This window comes from Mycteria americana, chromosome 3 (genome assembly GCF_035582795.1).
Source record: "Mycteria americana isolate JAX WOST 10 ecotype Jacksonville Zoo and Gardens chromosome 3, USCA_MyAme_1.0, whole genome shotgun sequence".
Taxonomy (NCBI): Eukaryota; Metazoa; Chordata; class Aves; order Ciconiiformes; family Ciconiidae; genus Mycteria; species Mycteria americana.
This window is the reverse complement of record NC_134367.1, coordinates 68,458,762-68,474,667: the sequence shown is the minus strand read 5'-3', so window position 1 is coordinate 68,474,667 and position 15,906 is coordinate 68,458,762. Positions and strand designations below refer to the sequence as shown.

Here is a 15,906-nt window from a genome sequence, read left to right as displayed (position 1 = left end):
AAGAAAATTCAGCAATAATGAGACTGCCCAAAGGATAATTTCTACGTAAACCTTTTTCTGCCTTCATTAAAATGTGAACTATGCAAACAATTATAGTCCCAACATTTCTGATTCACAGAGGGTTCCAAAACAGATGAGTAGTAAAAACTAGGATTACATCACCTGATGCCAGAACCTTTAGATACAGGAATCTCAGTGAGGATCTTGAACGACAATTCATACTGCTTTAAAACTGATCTATGAAGTGAAATGTATTTACATTTGTATTGGCTGTCTGTGCTGGTTCTGGCTGGGGTAGAGTTAATTTTCTTCATAGTAGCTAGGATGGGGCTATGTTTTGGATTTGTACTGGAAACAGTGCTGATAACGCAGGGATGTTTTAGTTACTGCTGAGCAGGGCTTACACAGAGTCAAGGCCTTTTCTGCTCCTCACCCCACCCCACCAGCGAGGAGGCTGGGGGGGCACAAGAAGCTGGGAGGGGACACAGCTGGGACAGCTGACCCCAGCTGACCAAAGGGCTATTCCATACCATATGGCGTCATGCTCAGCAATAAACTAGGGGGGAGGTTGGCCGGGGAGCCGCTGCTCAGGGACTGGCTGGGCATCGGTTGGTTGGTGGTAAGCAATTGTTTTCACTTGCATCACCTGTCTTTCTTGGGTTTTATTTTTCTCTCTGTTATCCCCCCCCTTACAATTTTTTATTATCATTATTATTATTTCTTTTTTTAATTAATAAACTGTTTTTCTCTCAACTCATGAGTTTTCTCACTTTTACCCTTCCGATTCTCTTCCCCATCTCACTGGGGTGTGGAGGGGGGAGTGAGTGAGCAGCTGTGTGGTGCTTAGTTGCTGGCCAGGGTTAAACCATGACACTGTCCTGCAACACTGGGAACGCCTGGGGTCTACAGTACCCATATCCTGTGGAAGCAACGCTTTGATTCATCTATTAACAGTGAATTGAGATAAATATGCTCCAGTTTGTCTCTGTAGCCCTCTTCAGCTGTAGCATCGTATAGTCTCTTCCCATTTAAATGTAAGTAATGGAAGTAGCTTACAAAATCTGCAGGCTCTTACATATTCATGCCAGTGGCATCGAACAGGTAGGATATTTCTCATATCACATAAGTTATGGCTTACCTCTCCCTCAGCCCTTTACTTTCTTCACAAGTGGAATGGAAAGATGAGCAGAAGGGTGGGATTGGTAACTAGGAGGCATCAAGTTTTCAGGAAACATCTTTACAACCCTATGTAACCTTTACACTCACTGCCATACTTCCCTCTGAAAAAAAATTCAGGGAAAATTTTCGGTTTTAAGAATTTCATTATGTAGAAATTGTGCTGACACACAGAAGCCTGCATCCTTCCAGAACATCAACAGCTCCGTAAGTTGTGGTTTGTCCTTGTGTACAAGCAAGCTGTGCATCAACTGACATACAACTGTCCCATTATGGCTGAAAACCATATTTAAAATAAAAAGGCTCTAAAGCCTTATTCTCTTGGCACCACTAAGTCCCACCAAAATCTATTTAACGCCCCTGCACTCACTCACAAACCAAGACAACCTTCAAGCAGACAGACTTCTGAACTGAAACGCTCTTTCTACAAGCTGAAGGTTGCAACAGATGAAACTGAGCAATAATTCATTCACCACTGAAATCAGAACCATACACTGCAGACACACCCTGAACTTGCTCTTCTGCTGCAATGAGAGAATTTCAACAGTGAATCATTTTGTAATATCCATCGAAATCTGCTCTGAATGCTGAGCACTGAGACAGAAACCCCTTTAAGGTAAATCTACCTATCCAATAAGAACAAGTGAACATAACACATCCTTGCAGCTCCCTCATGCTAGCCTGCCCTCTACTTTAAATATTTCTAGTGGGTTTGATCCCAGAGCACTAGATTTTCCTTCCTTGAAGAGACTTAAGTCTTTTTAGTATGCAATTTACTTATATTGCTAAAAGAACAGACTTCTGAAGAAAGGGTTTGTACAGAGTCTTTGCTAAATTGAGGTCTTCTCAACCCCGCTCTACAGTTATGGGAAAATTACACCTATTTCAGTTGCTTTTCCCTCAATTTGAGCTCTTATTTTATGAGTTTTGTATCTTCATAAGCAGAAAAATCTGTTGCAGTGTTGGGATTGACAGAAATTACACTAAGAATGACAACCACTGATAACACACAAGGAATCCATCTCAGTGAACAGAGGAAAGGCTACCAACCAACTCAGATTTTGGTGCAGAAATTCTTCAGTAACACAACATTGATACAACACTGTATCAATAATAATGTAGAGACTCCTTTGTACTGTCTAACGAATCATTAAATATTCACATTAATCTCTGACCATGTGCCAGTTAAAGACTTAAAATCATTAAACCCTGTGATGTCTCATTTTTCTTGTTACATCCTCCTTCCCAGAAAATGCACCTACAGCTCTTAGAAAAACGAAACAAATACCAGAGAGATGTAGATTCCAGTCTCTGGTATTAAATCAGCAGATTTGGATGCTTTTCTGAAATCATTCAGCCACTTCCAAATATTCTGTCTTCAAGTACAAGCAGCGATGTAAATTTGCATTCTACCTTTCAACGTTAGGCGGTATTTTTTGGAGGAGAGTCTGTTGTGGATCTCAGAGTTCTGATTCATTGGCGGTGGCATTACCATAGCTCCTGGAGTTATTTTAAGGTCTGATCCATAACTAATATGTAGATGGCCAAAGCACTCAAGATTCAGCTGCTGAACAACTGTAGTGCAGCACTCTGCAGTAAATCCCTCCATCTCCCAGGCTGCCCTAAAATACCATGGTGCAAGTTGCAGCTAATGATGTTCCCCTGCTTGTGGATGCCCTGATTAACTACAGAGTCTCAAATACAAAAAAGCAGTTCGCTACAGCCCTCAAATACAACACAGCCTGAGGAAACAGGTACTTGATCCATGCTGCAGGCAATGACAGCATAGTTCAACATTTTCAGTCAGAAGCTGAAACGCTTGTTACAAGAGGAGCATCTTGGGGTTTTTTGGATTGGTCATAGTTTAAATGACTTTATTTTAGTCCCTGATTATTTTTGTTTTAAGTGTAGCTCATCCAGTCAGTAGCATTTTAGTGAAAGTGACACTGAACTGTACATAAACAGCACCGATCATAAAGAAAAAGGTGCAAATTCAGTGATATTAGCATGGTCTGGAGGCTGGCAGAGGGCTGTTTACACACGATGAATTTAGGATTTCAGGCTGTGAGGACTCCCAAGAGCCACAAGCTCGCCGATATCTGCTTTCCCACTTGGACGTTGATCCATGTTTACTAGCTGAAACCGGGACAACTGAAGTTTTTACTATTCCCATTTATCCGCCCACCACTCTCACAAAGACAGTTGAAGGGGAGGGGGAACAGCTTGCAGGTTACAGCCTTGTATATTAAAGTAGAACCGTTTACTTAACATGGTGGGCTGTAAGTGTGGTGGCTCAGAAACCGGTAAACATTATGTTCTGCTGTACTTGCAGAGTCAGAAAACCTGCAGGTGAAGGGGTGAGCTGAAGAAGTGGTCTGACAAGTACTTTGTGTATTAATTGGCGCTCTTTGGAAAAACACAGAAGGAATTCACGCTGAAAGGATGCAGAGGACACAAAAACCAAGGCAAGTCAGAAGTATATACAATTTACCTTCACAAGAGACCTCACCTGAATACGAGACAAAATGTACTGCAAAAACCCTGCACCCCTGAGAATATTTAACTGTTCAGGCAAGTTCCAGTGGGTATAAACAAATACAAACTTCCCTTCGCAACTCTGTAATATTTAGTTCTGTGTCATTTGCATAAGATATAAGTACATCTGATAACTGAGCATGCAAAGACATGGCTGTACTCTCTGAGGAGTATCTAATCTACAGCTGCACAGATATGCACTTTATTATTAAACAGAGAGATAGATCCAAGGTGTTACTTTAAATCCAATTCTGACTAAAAATAACCCTATAATAACTCCAAGTAAAGGAAGAGCTTACCAGACCATAACCACCCTATGGGTTAGAGAAGAGTCTTAAGGGAGAAAGAACGGCTTGAATAATTAATGTAAATCCTCCTCTCCAGTAAAGTTTGGTGTCTGCAGTTAGTTTATATTTGACAATCCACCTCAATGCACAAGTCCCTTTTAAAAGTACAGGCTTTCATCCTCTATCCTAAAAATAGTAACGCAAAGGTCACCCACACTTTGCACAGTCAAATGTCGTTTCAAACCAACACAAACGCCCGCCGGAAGAACACCCAGACAACTTGAATCCCTCTCTTTCAGTGCTTACGGGACGACGTCTAGATCCTCCTCCCTATGAGAAAAATATGCTCCCGCCACCTGAGGTCTCCCAAAGGCGGTCAGCGGCTGCGTTTTGGTGTCACCAGCAAGGAGAAGGGCTGCTCCACGCCACCGCGGAGCTCCCTGCGCAACAGCCCACCGCCCACAGCGGCGGCGATGCAGGGACGAGGCCAGCCAGGCCCACGGCACCGCCGGGCCGGTCACGCCAGCGGCCGGCACCGAGCTCGCCCGGCGGCAGACAAGCTTTCCTGCCAGCGGGGAGCTCGCCTGACCACCGGGGGCTCGTCGGGCTCAGCGGCCGAGCGCTACCTCTGAGGTGGGCCCCCCCACCCAGCGGGAACGGGGAGCACGTCAAAGGGAGCGGCGAGGCCCCACGGCCCCGAGGCCGGCTCCGCGCCGAGCCCTGTTATCGCCCACCACCACCGCCGCCGCCCCTCAGCCCGGCTGCCGGGCACTCACCGCCGAGGAAGGTGCCGAGGACGAGGCATTTCTTCTTGTGCCGCTTGAGGAAACTCCAGAGGGACCGGAGCATCCTGCGCGCCCGGCCCGGCCCGGCCGCGCCTCGCCTCCCCGCGTCGGCGGAAGGGGCGGTGGCAGCGGCCCCGCCCGCGGTGCCTCGCCGCCCGGCCCCCCGGAAACACCGCCCGTGCTCTGCCGGTGCCGGCCATGGAGGAGGAGGAGGCGGCGGTAGTGGCGTGGATGGACCAGGCCCTCGACGTGGTCAGTGCGGGCGAGGGTCGGGGTGCTCCCGCTGTCCCCCCGGCCGTGAGGGGTGCGGGCGGCCGCGCTTCGCGCTCCCGCTGGGGGAAGCCTCGGAGGAGGCCTGAGGGGAGCGGGAGCCCCGGGGCGGGCGGGCCGGGGCCTCCCTCACGGCAGCGCTGAGGGGGCGGGAGAATGGGGATTCGTTAAAACCTGTCTCGTGCCTCCCGCAGGTAACGTTGTCCGGTTCCTTGCGTTTGTCTGTCTGTGTCTGTCTGTCTGTCCTGCAGGCTAAAGAGGCGCTGGAGAAGGGGGAGGTTCCCGTCGGTTGCCTCCTGGTGTACAACGGCGAGGTGATAGGGAGGGGCGGGAACGAGGTCAACGAGACGAAGAACGTGAGTCGGGGCGAGGGGGTCCCCGGGGCGGGGCCGGGCGAGGGGGTCCCGGGGGGGCCCGGCGAGGCCGCCTTTGCCGCCCGCCCTGCGCCTGGCTGCGGCGGCCCCGCTGCGGCGCCTGCCGGGCGCGGTTCGGCTGTGCCGGGCGCGGTTCGGCTGTGCCGGGCGCGGTTCGGCTGTGCCGGGCGCGGTTCGGCTGTGCCGGGCGCGGTTCGGCTGTGCCAGCCCCGGCCGCCGCGGAAGCTGCGGGGAGATGACGGGCGGCTCTCGGGAAGCGTCGTCTCGGCGCCCAGCTGCGGTGAGAAAGCAAGCGGGTGCCAGGAGTACCGGGATAGAAAGCAAAGCAGGGAAGACCGTGGAGTCGTGGTGTAAACTGGAGACGCTGTCGCTCCTGGAAGGTGTTGAGGTTTCAGACGTGCTCTCTGAGGGCCTTTAAAGTCACCTGGGGGTTAAGAGTGACCTCTGCGGCCTTTCTGTTGAAATTCCTTCTATAGACACTCCAGAAACAGTTTGTGTTAGCAAACTGGTGTTTTCATGCTATGTGATAAGGGTATCTGAAAAGCAATGAAATATAAACTGCAAATCCAGCTCTGTTGCTTTTCTAGGAAAACTGCCATACAAATAAAGGAATAAATAAATAATAGCCTCATTTTGGAAGGGGCAGGGGTAAGAGAAGGAGTTGGGAAGTTGTGTCGAGTTACAGAATGTGTAGGCTAACAAAGTCTCATGTTTAGTTTACAAAAACTGTTCCTTTGACAAAGTTGTTCTTTCTAAAAAATACTGCTTGTAAATTTTAGATGATGCTTGCAACATTAGCCATCAAATTAGATCTCATACGTGCTGAGAGACCCATTAAAGCCAACAGGGATTTTGTGCAACTGGAAGTTTTGCATAAATGGATCTGATTGCAGGATCTGGCTGTAACTTATATTCGATGTCTCAAATCTGAAAATATAATGAAAGGTGCAAATGAGTTCTTTAAGCTCAAAAATGTAACAGTAAAAATGATTCATTTTTACTAACTTGTGCTACAGGACAATCCATAACGTATTAAAATAATTCTAATACAACTGAAGAAAGTCAGATGGCAGAGAAGCTAGGTATTTCAAGTTAAATCAGTGTAAACATTGTGGGGAAGCAGACACTTCTTAGGAAAATTCTCCCAGAGATATTAAGGCTGTGTAAAAATCACACAGGTGGAACGCAATTGACAAGATTGATGATAAAACTAGATTCAGCTTAAAAATATTAGGGAAGCTTTCGGACTTTTTTTGTGTTAACATCGGGGTCGTCTGAAGGTATGTACTTAAATCCAAGCAGCCTCATTTCAAAAATTCATCTGCATTTTGGAAACAGTAAACTGTTAATATCTTTGGAAGCCAGTCCTTTTTTCAATTTCTGTTTAGCTCAAGTTTCAGTTCGTTTGTGGCTTAATTTTCATAAATGCTTACATTATAGTGATTGGAAATGCTGGGTATTCAGTGCTTCTAAATTTTGTATCAGATACCTAATTGCTCCATATAGTCTAAAAGAAAATGTGAGCTTGAAAGAGGCACTTGCTGGGAAATGTGAATGCAGGAAATTGTTTTCAGTTTTCTCCTAATGATTTCTGGCATTATTTAGGAACAATCCTGGGGAAAAAACCCCTCTTGAACCATTGAGGCAGTTCCAGCAGACATCATAAATTTGTCAAGGTCCATTGAAACTAATTTCTTGTCCCACATCACATTGGAGGAATTCTCCAGAACATCATTCCTCAGATGGCTAGAAAACATCCAATTTCCAGTTTTAAACTTTTTATGGTCTGTTTTTATCTCTCTGTTCTTGTGCCAGCATCATCCTTTATTTTACATAGCTTGGAGGTATTTAAAGTTATATTCCCTTTTGGCCTTTTTTTCCCCCCCCTGTTTTCCCCAAGCCAGCTGTTTAATCTCCTCTCAGAAGATAGGCTTCTTTTCTGTGTTCGTTCTAGTAATTCTTGTATACATCCATTCCAGCTTTGATTCATCTTTCTTGAATTCACTTAACCAGAACTGTGTACTTTATTCCAGATGATGGACTTTCTCTTGTGCCTTGTTTGATAACAATAATACTTCCCACTCTTCCTGGAAATACGTCCACCCATTTTTTCTGGAGCTGCCTTGGTCTTTAATGCTGTTTTGTTATTCCTCATTTGTTTGTTTTTTTTTTTTTTTTTTTTATTTTTACTCCCATCTATAAGGCCATTCAATTCTTGAGTGATACTCTCACCCAGTCTCTTCTGATGATGTTGTTTATCACATGAAAGACATCACATCGTTAGCTATTTTCTGTAGGTGTTTCTCCAGTTAATGCCAATGTCACAACTGAGAACATTTAAGCAAAATTATCTTTGAGCATCTTTGCTAATTAGTTCCCTCTGGATAAATATTTCTCCTTTCACTAGAATGTCTCTTCTTTGCTTGCTCACCTTACATTTCTTGTGCTATGCTCTTTTCCCCAGACTGACAATAATTTCACGTGTTGTGCTGTGCCAGGTGCTTTGTAGATGTTCAGAGAGCTGAGATTGGTGTTTCTCTTGCCTAGAAAAAAGAAAATTTTTCATTTGTCAAAGAAAGTTACTAGGTTAATTTAGTGTCAGCTATCTTATGTAAATCCACGTTGTATTTTATTTGATTTCCCTTTTATAGACTAGCCCTTATAATACTACCGTCAAAGTTTGTTATGTTGCATGTTTTGCTGTTAGACTATCCTGGATCTGTAGATGTCAGGATTGTATGTCCTTCCTATTTTTCATTACAGTGACTGATTGCTCTGACAGGTTTCAGTCACGTGATACTCTCCCTTGATATGTCAAAAGCATTGTTATGGGATTGGCAGCCTCATGCACGAGTTCTTTAGTATTTTTCTGATGGAGATGATCTATCAACTTGGGTTTTTGCCCCTCATCCCTCTTCCATGCCCTAGGCAATTTCATCATTTTAACATCATAATTCTGTATCCCGTATGCTGTAATTTCTGATTCCATACTCTTATTCTGCCTTTTGACCACATTCTCTGAATCCTTTTTATTGAAAAAGCAAATATTAATTTTGTTTTGGAGTAGTACTATAGTTATATTTGAGCGTCATCTCAAGTCACTGTAGTAGTTCTAACTCATTTTTCACGTTTTATCTCAAGACATTTTTACTTTTTATGTAATTTGTTTTGCAAGGTTGACATTTGGCAATTCTTCTTAGCCTTTGCTATTGGCTTTTTTCACTCCTTGCAAGCTTTCTTTCCACTTTTAAAAAATGATCATTTATCCAGTTAGATCTGCAGTCTTTCCCTACAATTTTGCCCGTGCTCAGGAACCAACTTGCCACTAGGCTTTGTGTCAAATTCCCTGTCTTCTCCTTAAGTAAATCCCTGCATCCTCTGATCTAACTGACTGGAGTTAGGAGCAGGTAGTGTCTTCTTTATGCCCTCTTCTGTTCTGTTCTGAAACTGCTTATTTTGGCGAAAAGATTTAATTGCTGAAAGCTCTCCAATTTTTTCAGTCTGTCTCCTGTCCCCCTGCATACTTTGTTTCTGCCCTGCATGTCCATAGCAGAACACATTAAAGACAGAGATACTGCCGCTTACTCTGTGGAAGTTATTTGCAAAATTATTGATCATCATCACATTCTTCTGGAAAAAGTTGCTGTTGGAAGAAGGGAGTTTATATGCAGCTGTGTTTGTTTTATTTTATTTTTTAGGAGCATGGCTGTGGCATCAGCATTTCAAAATAGTTAGGCATGTCATTACTTGTATTCATCGGGCAATAGTGCAACAAATGTCTGTGTAAGACATTCGTTTTCAACAGCCTGGTGATGCAGTCAGAAGCTTGTGCCAGTACTGTGTTTCCTCTGGCAGCTCCCACACTTGCTTGTTCACAGTCTTGCCTCAGACCAACCTGCAGATTTTCTTCCTTATAACATACGTGACCCTTCCCAACTAGAACTCCTTTTTTTTTTTTCTTGGCATCTTTATTCCCATGTGTGATGCAATCATTCGCTTCCCGCTAAAATGCTGTCTGTCTTCGGTCCTTTGTTGATACATGCAGACTTCTCTGTTATCTTCTGTTGGGTCATTGTAGCATGTGTCTTTGCCCAGATCATCTTGCAAGTACGGTACGCGGTAATTGAAAATGAAGTATTGTTTGTACTCTTAAATTACTAATGAAGCCACAAGATAATATAGAACTTGGAGCTTTGGCCCCCTTTACTCTCACTTGTTAATTCTTGTCTAAGATTTAGAAGGTAAGCTTTTCAGGGCACTGATGGTATCTTTATTTGTCTATAAAACATTTGCCACAGTTTGGGGCACTATTTTAAGGCTTTGTCAAGGCTTTTTCCCCACTGACGTCAGCTTCAAATAATTTCTCCTTGGAACACCATTTGCCACTTTTTCTCTTGCTACTTTTATCTGCTTTTGTTTTCTTGGCTTTAAAATAACATATAAGATTGGGAAAGTTAAAAAACAGTAGGGGCTTACAGAAACTTATTGAGTTAGTGACTCAAAATGAAAATAATCTTTTTTGTATGCTATTTTACACGCAGCAAGTCAATAAAAAAAGACTATCTAGTCATAGCTCAATACAAAATAAAATCTTAAGACAGACCTGGAAGGTCAGTTTTTCCCCTGTATCTTGTCTTTAAGAGGGACCTTTAGCAGATGCTTACAGAAGGAGCTCAAGAAACAAGAAGAGAGTAGTGTAAACCTGCCCCTTGCATATCCTTTCCACTTCTGAAAGCGAATAGCTTAGGGACTTTCAGAGCTCAAAACTGTATCTGGATCATTGTTTCTGATAGCTGTCTGTGCACATATCCTCCATGAATTTGTCTAAACCTTTTTTGAACTCATTTATGTTTTTGGCTTCCATAGCATCCTGTGGCAATGAGTTCCACAATTTAATTATGTGCTTTGTGAAAGAGTACTTCCTTTTGTTTGTTTTAAATCTGCTGCCTGATAATTTCATTGGGTGCCCACTTGTTATGAGAAATAATAAATAACAATTTACTGTTTGCTTTTCCACAATTTTTCTTGATTTTTTTTTTTTATAAACCTCTAACTGTAGTCATCTTAACTTGGAAAACTAATGACTGTATCTGGTGAGTTAAGAGCCGTAGTCTAGTTAGGCTCTGTATGGAGACTATTCTGTAACTTGGATAATCCTTTCTCACCCTGTGGTGAATTTGTCCTGGTGTTATCATGTCTTCATGAGGTGAGATGACCAAACCAGTATGTATTACTTCAGATGCAGATGCACTGGAGTCTAGTAATATTCTATATTAGCGTAATCTCTTTTGTGTAGCTGTCTTCTATTACTGCAGAAGCCGGTATGACTTACAGCAGCTGCATGTTTTTTCTTAACTTGTACTCCCAAGATCAGCAGAGGCCTAAAAGCTACTTGGTGGACTCAGTATAAAGCAGTGTCATAGGTTAGAGGCATGTTTTCTTCCAGTATTGAAGGCTTATTGCTTATGTGCTTTCAATTCATGCTCAGGAGTTGAAAAGCCAATATGGTATTTATGCCTCTTCTGATCTGAGGGGCACAAAATTAGAATAGCCACAACTTAGACTTGCGAGTTACAGTAGCTGTAGTAGTTCTAAGGCATCATTCTGCTGGAGGGCATTGTGGTTTGTGTCTCTAAGGTGTGTGTACTGAGACTTCAGCTGGTGTGATCTCATTTATTCCCCTAAGGAACCTTCGTGGCAACATTTCACTAGCAGGTCTTGAGGAATCATGTCTGCATATTGATTCAGATCCATGTTCTAATTCCAAGTGGGTTCATTACTATGTTAGTTCAGATCACAAGTGCACTCATGGAATAAATTTCTTGATTGTGTCTGCTTACCATGCTTTGGTTTGTGTCTCAGAGATGGCAAACTGTCCTTTCAGATGAAACTATACTGAAAAGATGCACTTGGGGACCATACCTAATGCACTCCAGCTGTCGCTGGGAATATACCATCCATGGGACTAAAGTGGAGCTAGGCCAGTGTGAACTCCCTTGAATTGGTGTTGAGTCCTCAGCTCTGTTTTGCTCTACAGATACACTCCTCTTGTGCTGCAGTATTTGCTAATGTAGGCATAGGAAACGTAGACCTCTGTAGGAGTTTTAAAACATTTTTAAACAGTATTAAACTTACCTCTAACTTACTTATACTTGAGTCCTTTGCCATATATTGTAGAGCATCTCACAGTTATCACCACAGATCTTCACAGTGCTAAAGTGTTAACCCAAGTTCATATATTGAGAGGAAGTTATCTAAGGTCACATAAAGACACATGTAGGAGAGTTACAAGTATAATTTGGATTGATTAAGTTTTAGTCTAATGCCTGTGTCAAAAACATCCTTTTCCCAGAATAGATTAAAAAGAAGGAAAATACTAACAGCCTTAATTCAAATAAGCATCAGGCTTTGTAACTAGAGAGTCATTTCATAAGTAGTACTTTGTGATATTTTTGCTGTGACCTTTGATTGGCAAAACCCACTGCTGCAGACATTCCAGAGCAATACTAGGACATTACTGATTGTTTTTGTCTCTCTGCAATTAAAGTCAACACTTCTTTTCTGTTCAGGGTTTTGTGCCATACCTATTGCTGTCACCTCTGAGATACTCATCATTCAGTTGTCTTGGATTAAAAAAAGATAAATCAATATTCTTCTGTCATTTTGTAATCAAGCATATGCTGTAATCCATGCCTATTACTTGAGGGACTTACTGTACATGTACACATTCCCAGGCAGCATTAAACCTGATGCAAACCGAAAATACTGTGTCTACACAGTAGGCCAAGCAGTTCCAGAAGCATATTGAAATTATTGCATATTCATTCCATGCAGGCACAGTAACATTGTCAGAGGGAGGAAAAGGTACCAAGCAGGAGCAGTTTCTTAGTGTTTCCAGAGAAATTAACCCGGCCTGCATTCTTGCTCTTGGAAGCACAGTGGGCTAGATCAGTTGTTCTGTTGGGCTTTGTGTGTCCCTTAAGTCCCAAGTACAGCTTTCGTGTCTTGTCTTACTATGCTGGCATGACAGAGAGAGGAGAACTTCTGAGCAGACTCCTCTGCCTAGGAACAGGTAGAAGATAAAACTGGTTTGTGCTTGTGGATCTTGTGTGTGCCGCACATGAGACTGAGGTTGAATACGTTCGTTCTTGGGCTGAGTATTTCTTCTGCCATTTGGGCTGCATGAAATTTCTTCTGCAACGTGAACCAGCAAACAGGTGTACTAAAAAGAGACTTCTCAAGAAAGCATTACATTACTACTTTAACAGAAGTGAAAATAATTGCATTATTAATAAATCAGATGTCAGGCCATCATGCCTTTGACTTGAAAGAATAATTTTATGACATTACATTTTATTTCACTTACGTTTGTATAAGTGAGAAGCTTAAAGCTGTGAATCAATGCAAACTTTACAAAAACGTTTCTTTTTGTCTCCTAGGCTACTCGACATGCAGAAATGGTGGCAATCGATCAGGTCCTTGACTGGTGCAAGCAACACAACAGAGATTATACAGAAGTGTTTCCACAGTCAGTACTGTATGTTACTGTAGAGCCTTGTATCATGTGTGCAGCTGCCGTGCGCTTGATGAGTATCCTTTCATGCTGGGAAACCATACGTGAAAATGTTACTCTTTTGGCAGTGAGCCCACAGAGAAGGGCTTGACACTGTCAGGCAAAGCCAACAGGGGTACCATCTTATGGTTTGAGAGTCTGCACCCACCTCCATTTACTGCACGGTAAATAGTGAGAGACTCAAGAATGAAAGAGAAATGGTGCAATTATGACAAACAATGATTTCTCTTAGGGATGTAAAAATACATTGTAGAGATATCTGTTGTTATGTAAAATGAGCTAATCTCAGTTCAGTGTTCAGCTTTGAATGTTGCAACAACTGGTAAACCATGGCTTTGTATGCCTCTGCTTTGGGGTTCATGCTTCTCCTTTTCTGAGGAAGGCGGGATGTGCATCTTCAGCAATACCTCTTACATTACTCAGAAGTAAGTTCTAATTTTGAGGGAGGAACTGTAGTGCAAACTAATCTAGTTTGAAAAGTACAAGCGCGTTTTAGTGAAATGTAATGACTACTTAAATCAGGCTACTTTACTTCCTGCTTGCGTTTCACTTAATACCTTAACTCATTCACATAAATTCCACGGGTCGTATATGGCTGTCGAAATGAGCGATTTGGAGGCTGTGGCTCAGTTTTGAGCATCTCATCTGATGATATGGTAGACACAGGAGAACCATTTGAAGTAAGCTATAGAATGTTTTCCTTTGTTTTTCAGCTAGGGTACTGTGCCTAGCTTTGTTACCATGCTTTGAAAATGTTATGCATCAGTTTAAGAGAACTCAGATGAAAGATGATGAGAAGTCAAGTAAACTTGACTTTACAAGAAAATAATGTAAAAAAAAAAAAATTAAGTCCTTAAATTAAAGAAAATTGAGGAAAGGCCTGATGACAGTCTTAAAATATTTAAAAGGATGCATCAAAGAGGAAAGGAAAGAATTATACTTGTGGAACAAGGTAAGGAATAAATATATCTAAAAGATGTGTAATACTTAGAACAGTAAGTGTATGCTGCAGGAAGAGATGAGGGAAAAATTATTTTAAACTGCAGAATGTACAAACACATAATCAATAAAGATCAAGTAACACCAACTTACTAAGTTACTTGTTTTTAGCTGAGCCACTGTAAGTTATCGTATTTCTGCTCCCAGTCTATCCATATATGAGGTAAAATGCATTAGCTTATATCTACTTCATATAGTTCAAATCCCAAAATAAATATGGACTGCAAAAGTAGCAGAGGAGATTTAGTTTAGATATCAGGAAACTTTCTGAACAGTAAGGATACTGAAGGACTGGAACAGGGTGTCTGGGGAGAATGAGGCATCTCTGTCATTTAAGAAAGGCTGAACAAGCATTCAGTGGAGGTATAGTATACGCAAATCTAGACATTTTACAGCACTATACCTAGATACCTATACATACATATAGATAGAGAGTATTTATAGCATTATATTTGTTACATTATACGCAGTTGTAGATGATCCTGCCTTATACAAGGATACTGATTAGGGTTCTTAGAGTTCTTTTCCACACTTAACATTTATGATTTAATGAATGTAAAACATAAGTAATATATTTCAGCATTGTAAATAAGCACTAAAGGCTCAAGTCTCAGAAAGAATTTTAGTCAGCAAGATGATACTATTTGGCAGTCCAGTGTAAAGATATTGAGCATCTTTCTGTCAGGGTGTTTGTGAGACTAGCATCTGAATTAATTTGTATAGTCAGTACTGGAAGAGTGTTTATTTGCTAACAATGGCACGTGGTATTTAATTTTTCTATATGTTCAGAAGAAAGAAAGGAGAAGATTCTTGCTACTACAGATCCTTCTTTTGTTTCTGTAGGCAACTGCAGTGGGATGTATAGGTGTAATTCATTATTTTCTAGTGTGGGTGCAGATTCATTTAGTGTTAGTGAGATTTAAACGCTTTGTCATTAATGTTCATGGCCTGGAAAAATATTTTCAAAGGACCAAAAAGGTCTGAGAGGTGACTGTTAGGAATAAAGAATAGGCGTGTGGACACATGTTGTCTGGTAGGAATCTTATCCACGAATACCTACGTGCATGTCTCTTAGTTTTCAAGTGCTTGAAGACTATATGAAGTAAGTTGGAAACACATTAATAAGAAAGTTTGTTTTGCCTATCTTTGAGTTATTAGGGAAATTATTTACTCTAGTAAGCCTCAACATAGTATTTTTCAAACATATGAGATATTCAACCTGAAAAGGAGATTTTCTGACCCCCAGATAAAGGTACGTGTTAAATTAGTGGAATAGACAGTACAGTGGTTTACAATTATTCTGTACTTAAGGCATTATTGTGAAGCATAGAATATGTTATTCTCAGATGCGCTCATGAACATCATTCTAATTTGAACAGTGCGTTTCTGGCTATCGTGCCAAAGAAGCAGTGGAAATGTTAAAAGCTTTCTACAGACAAGAAAATCCCAATGGTAGGTTTCACATTAATGGATCCGTTTTGATCCTAACCTAATTTAAAAGAATGCTGGCATTGGTATTACTGTAATTCACTTCTGATGTTTTTTCTCCCTTTCTGTTTCTTCTTGGCAGCACCAAAATCAAAAGTACGGAAAAAGGACCATCGTAATTAGCCCTACACTGATGGGAGACAGAAACTTAACCAAAAAATGATACGTGACGTTTCTTCAGCGTCCTTCTTTTTTAAAACATACAGTCCAATTAAACTATGTCTAATGTTCTGTACAGAGTTTTTACTAACAGGATGCTTACTACCTGTTCCTGCGTTTCCATGTATGTGATTTCTTGTGATCATACATGACCAAGCAGAAGAGTAAATGGCTGTTTTTAGAAAGAGGAAAATTCATGGTTCAAGTTCACTTGTTTACAGCCAGATGGATCCATTAAAATGATGCCATTCTGCACAGCA

General features: G+C 41.9%; 2 protein-coding genes across 4 annotated transcripts in view; one reads left to right on the top strand and one right to left on the bottom strand.

Annotated features, from left to right (window-relative positions):
* Positions 1 to 4,931, bottom strand: part of PEX3 (peroxisomal biogenesis factor 3) — a 20,760-nt gene extending 15,829 nt beyond the window's left edge. Inside the window, exons 1-2 of one of the 2 annotated variants that reach the window (XM_075498879.1) lie at positions 4,775 to 4,905; positions 4,011 to 4,184 (exon numbers count right to left, since the gene is read on the bottom strand). Coding sequence is in view for 1 of the 2 variants with exons in the window: in XM_075498878.1 (XP_075354993.1) it covers positions 4,775 to 4,847 (73 nt within the window). In the remaining variant the exon portion in view is untranslated. Of the gene's footprint in view, positions 1 to 4,010; positions 4,185 to 4,774 lie in introns of both variants that reach the window. The other variant, XM_075498878.1, reaches the window with a different exon arrangement.
* ADAT2 (adenosine deaminase tRNA specific 2) lies at positions 4,906 to 15,906 on the top strand. 2 transcript variants are annotated; one of them, XM_075498882.1, is made up of 6 exons: positions 4,906 to 5,035; positions 5,305 to 5,409; positions 12,867 to 13,017; positions 13,574 to 13,680; positions 15,379 to 15,451; positions 15,570 to 15,906. In XM_075498882.1, the coding sequence occupies exons 1-6, from the start codon at positions 4,982 to 4,984 to the stop codon at positions 15,608 to 15,610; spliced, it is 531 nt and encodes a 176-aa protein (XP_075354997.1). In that variant the 5' UTR covers positions 4,906 to 4,981; the 3' UTR covers positions 15,611 to 15,906. The 2 variants fall into 2 exon arrangements, with proteins under 2 accessions (XP_075354997.1, XP_075354996.1); XM_075498881.1 differs by having other exon boundaries at positions 4,933 to 5,035; positions 5,248 to 5,409.

Coding starts and splice junctions, on each gene's coding strand:
- ADAT2 (XM_075498881.1), top strand. CDS start 4,982: ATGGAGGAGGAGGAGGCGGCGGTAGTGGCGTGGATGGACCAGGCCCTC. Junction 13,681..15,378: donor ACACAGGAGAACCATTTGAA/GTAAGCTATAGA, acceptor TAATTTGAACAG/TGCGTTTCTGGCTATCGTGC. Junction 15,452..15,569: donor CAGACAAGAAAATCCCAATG/GTAGGTTTCACA, acceptor TCTTCTTGGCAG/CACCAAAATCAAAAGTACGG.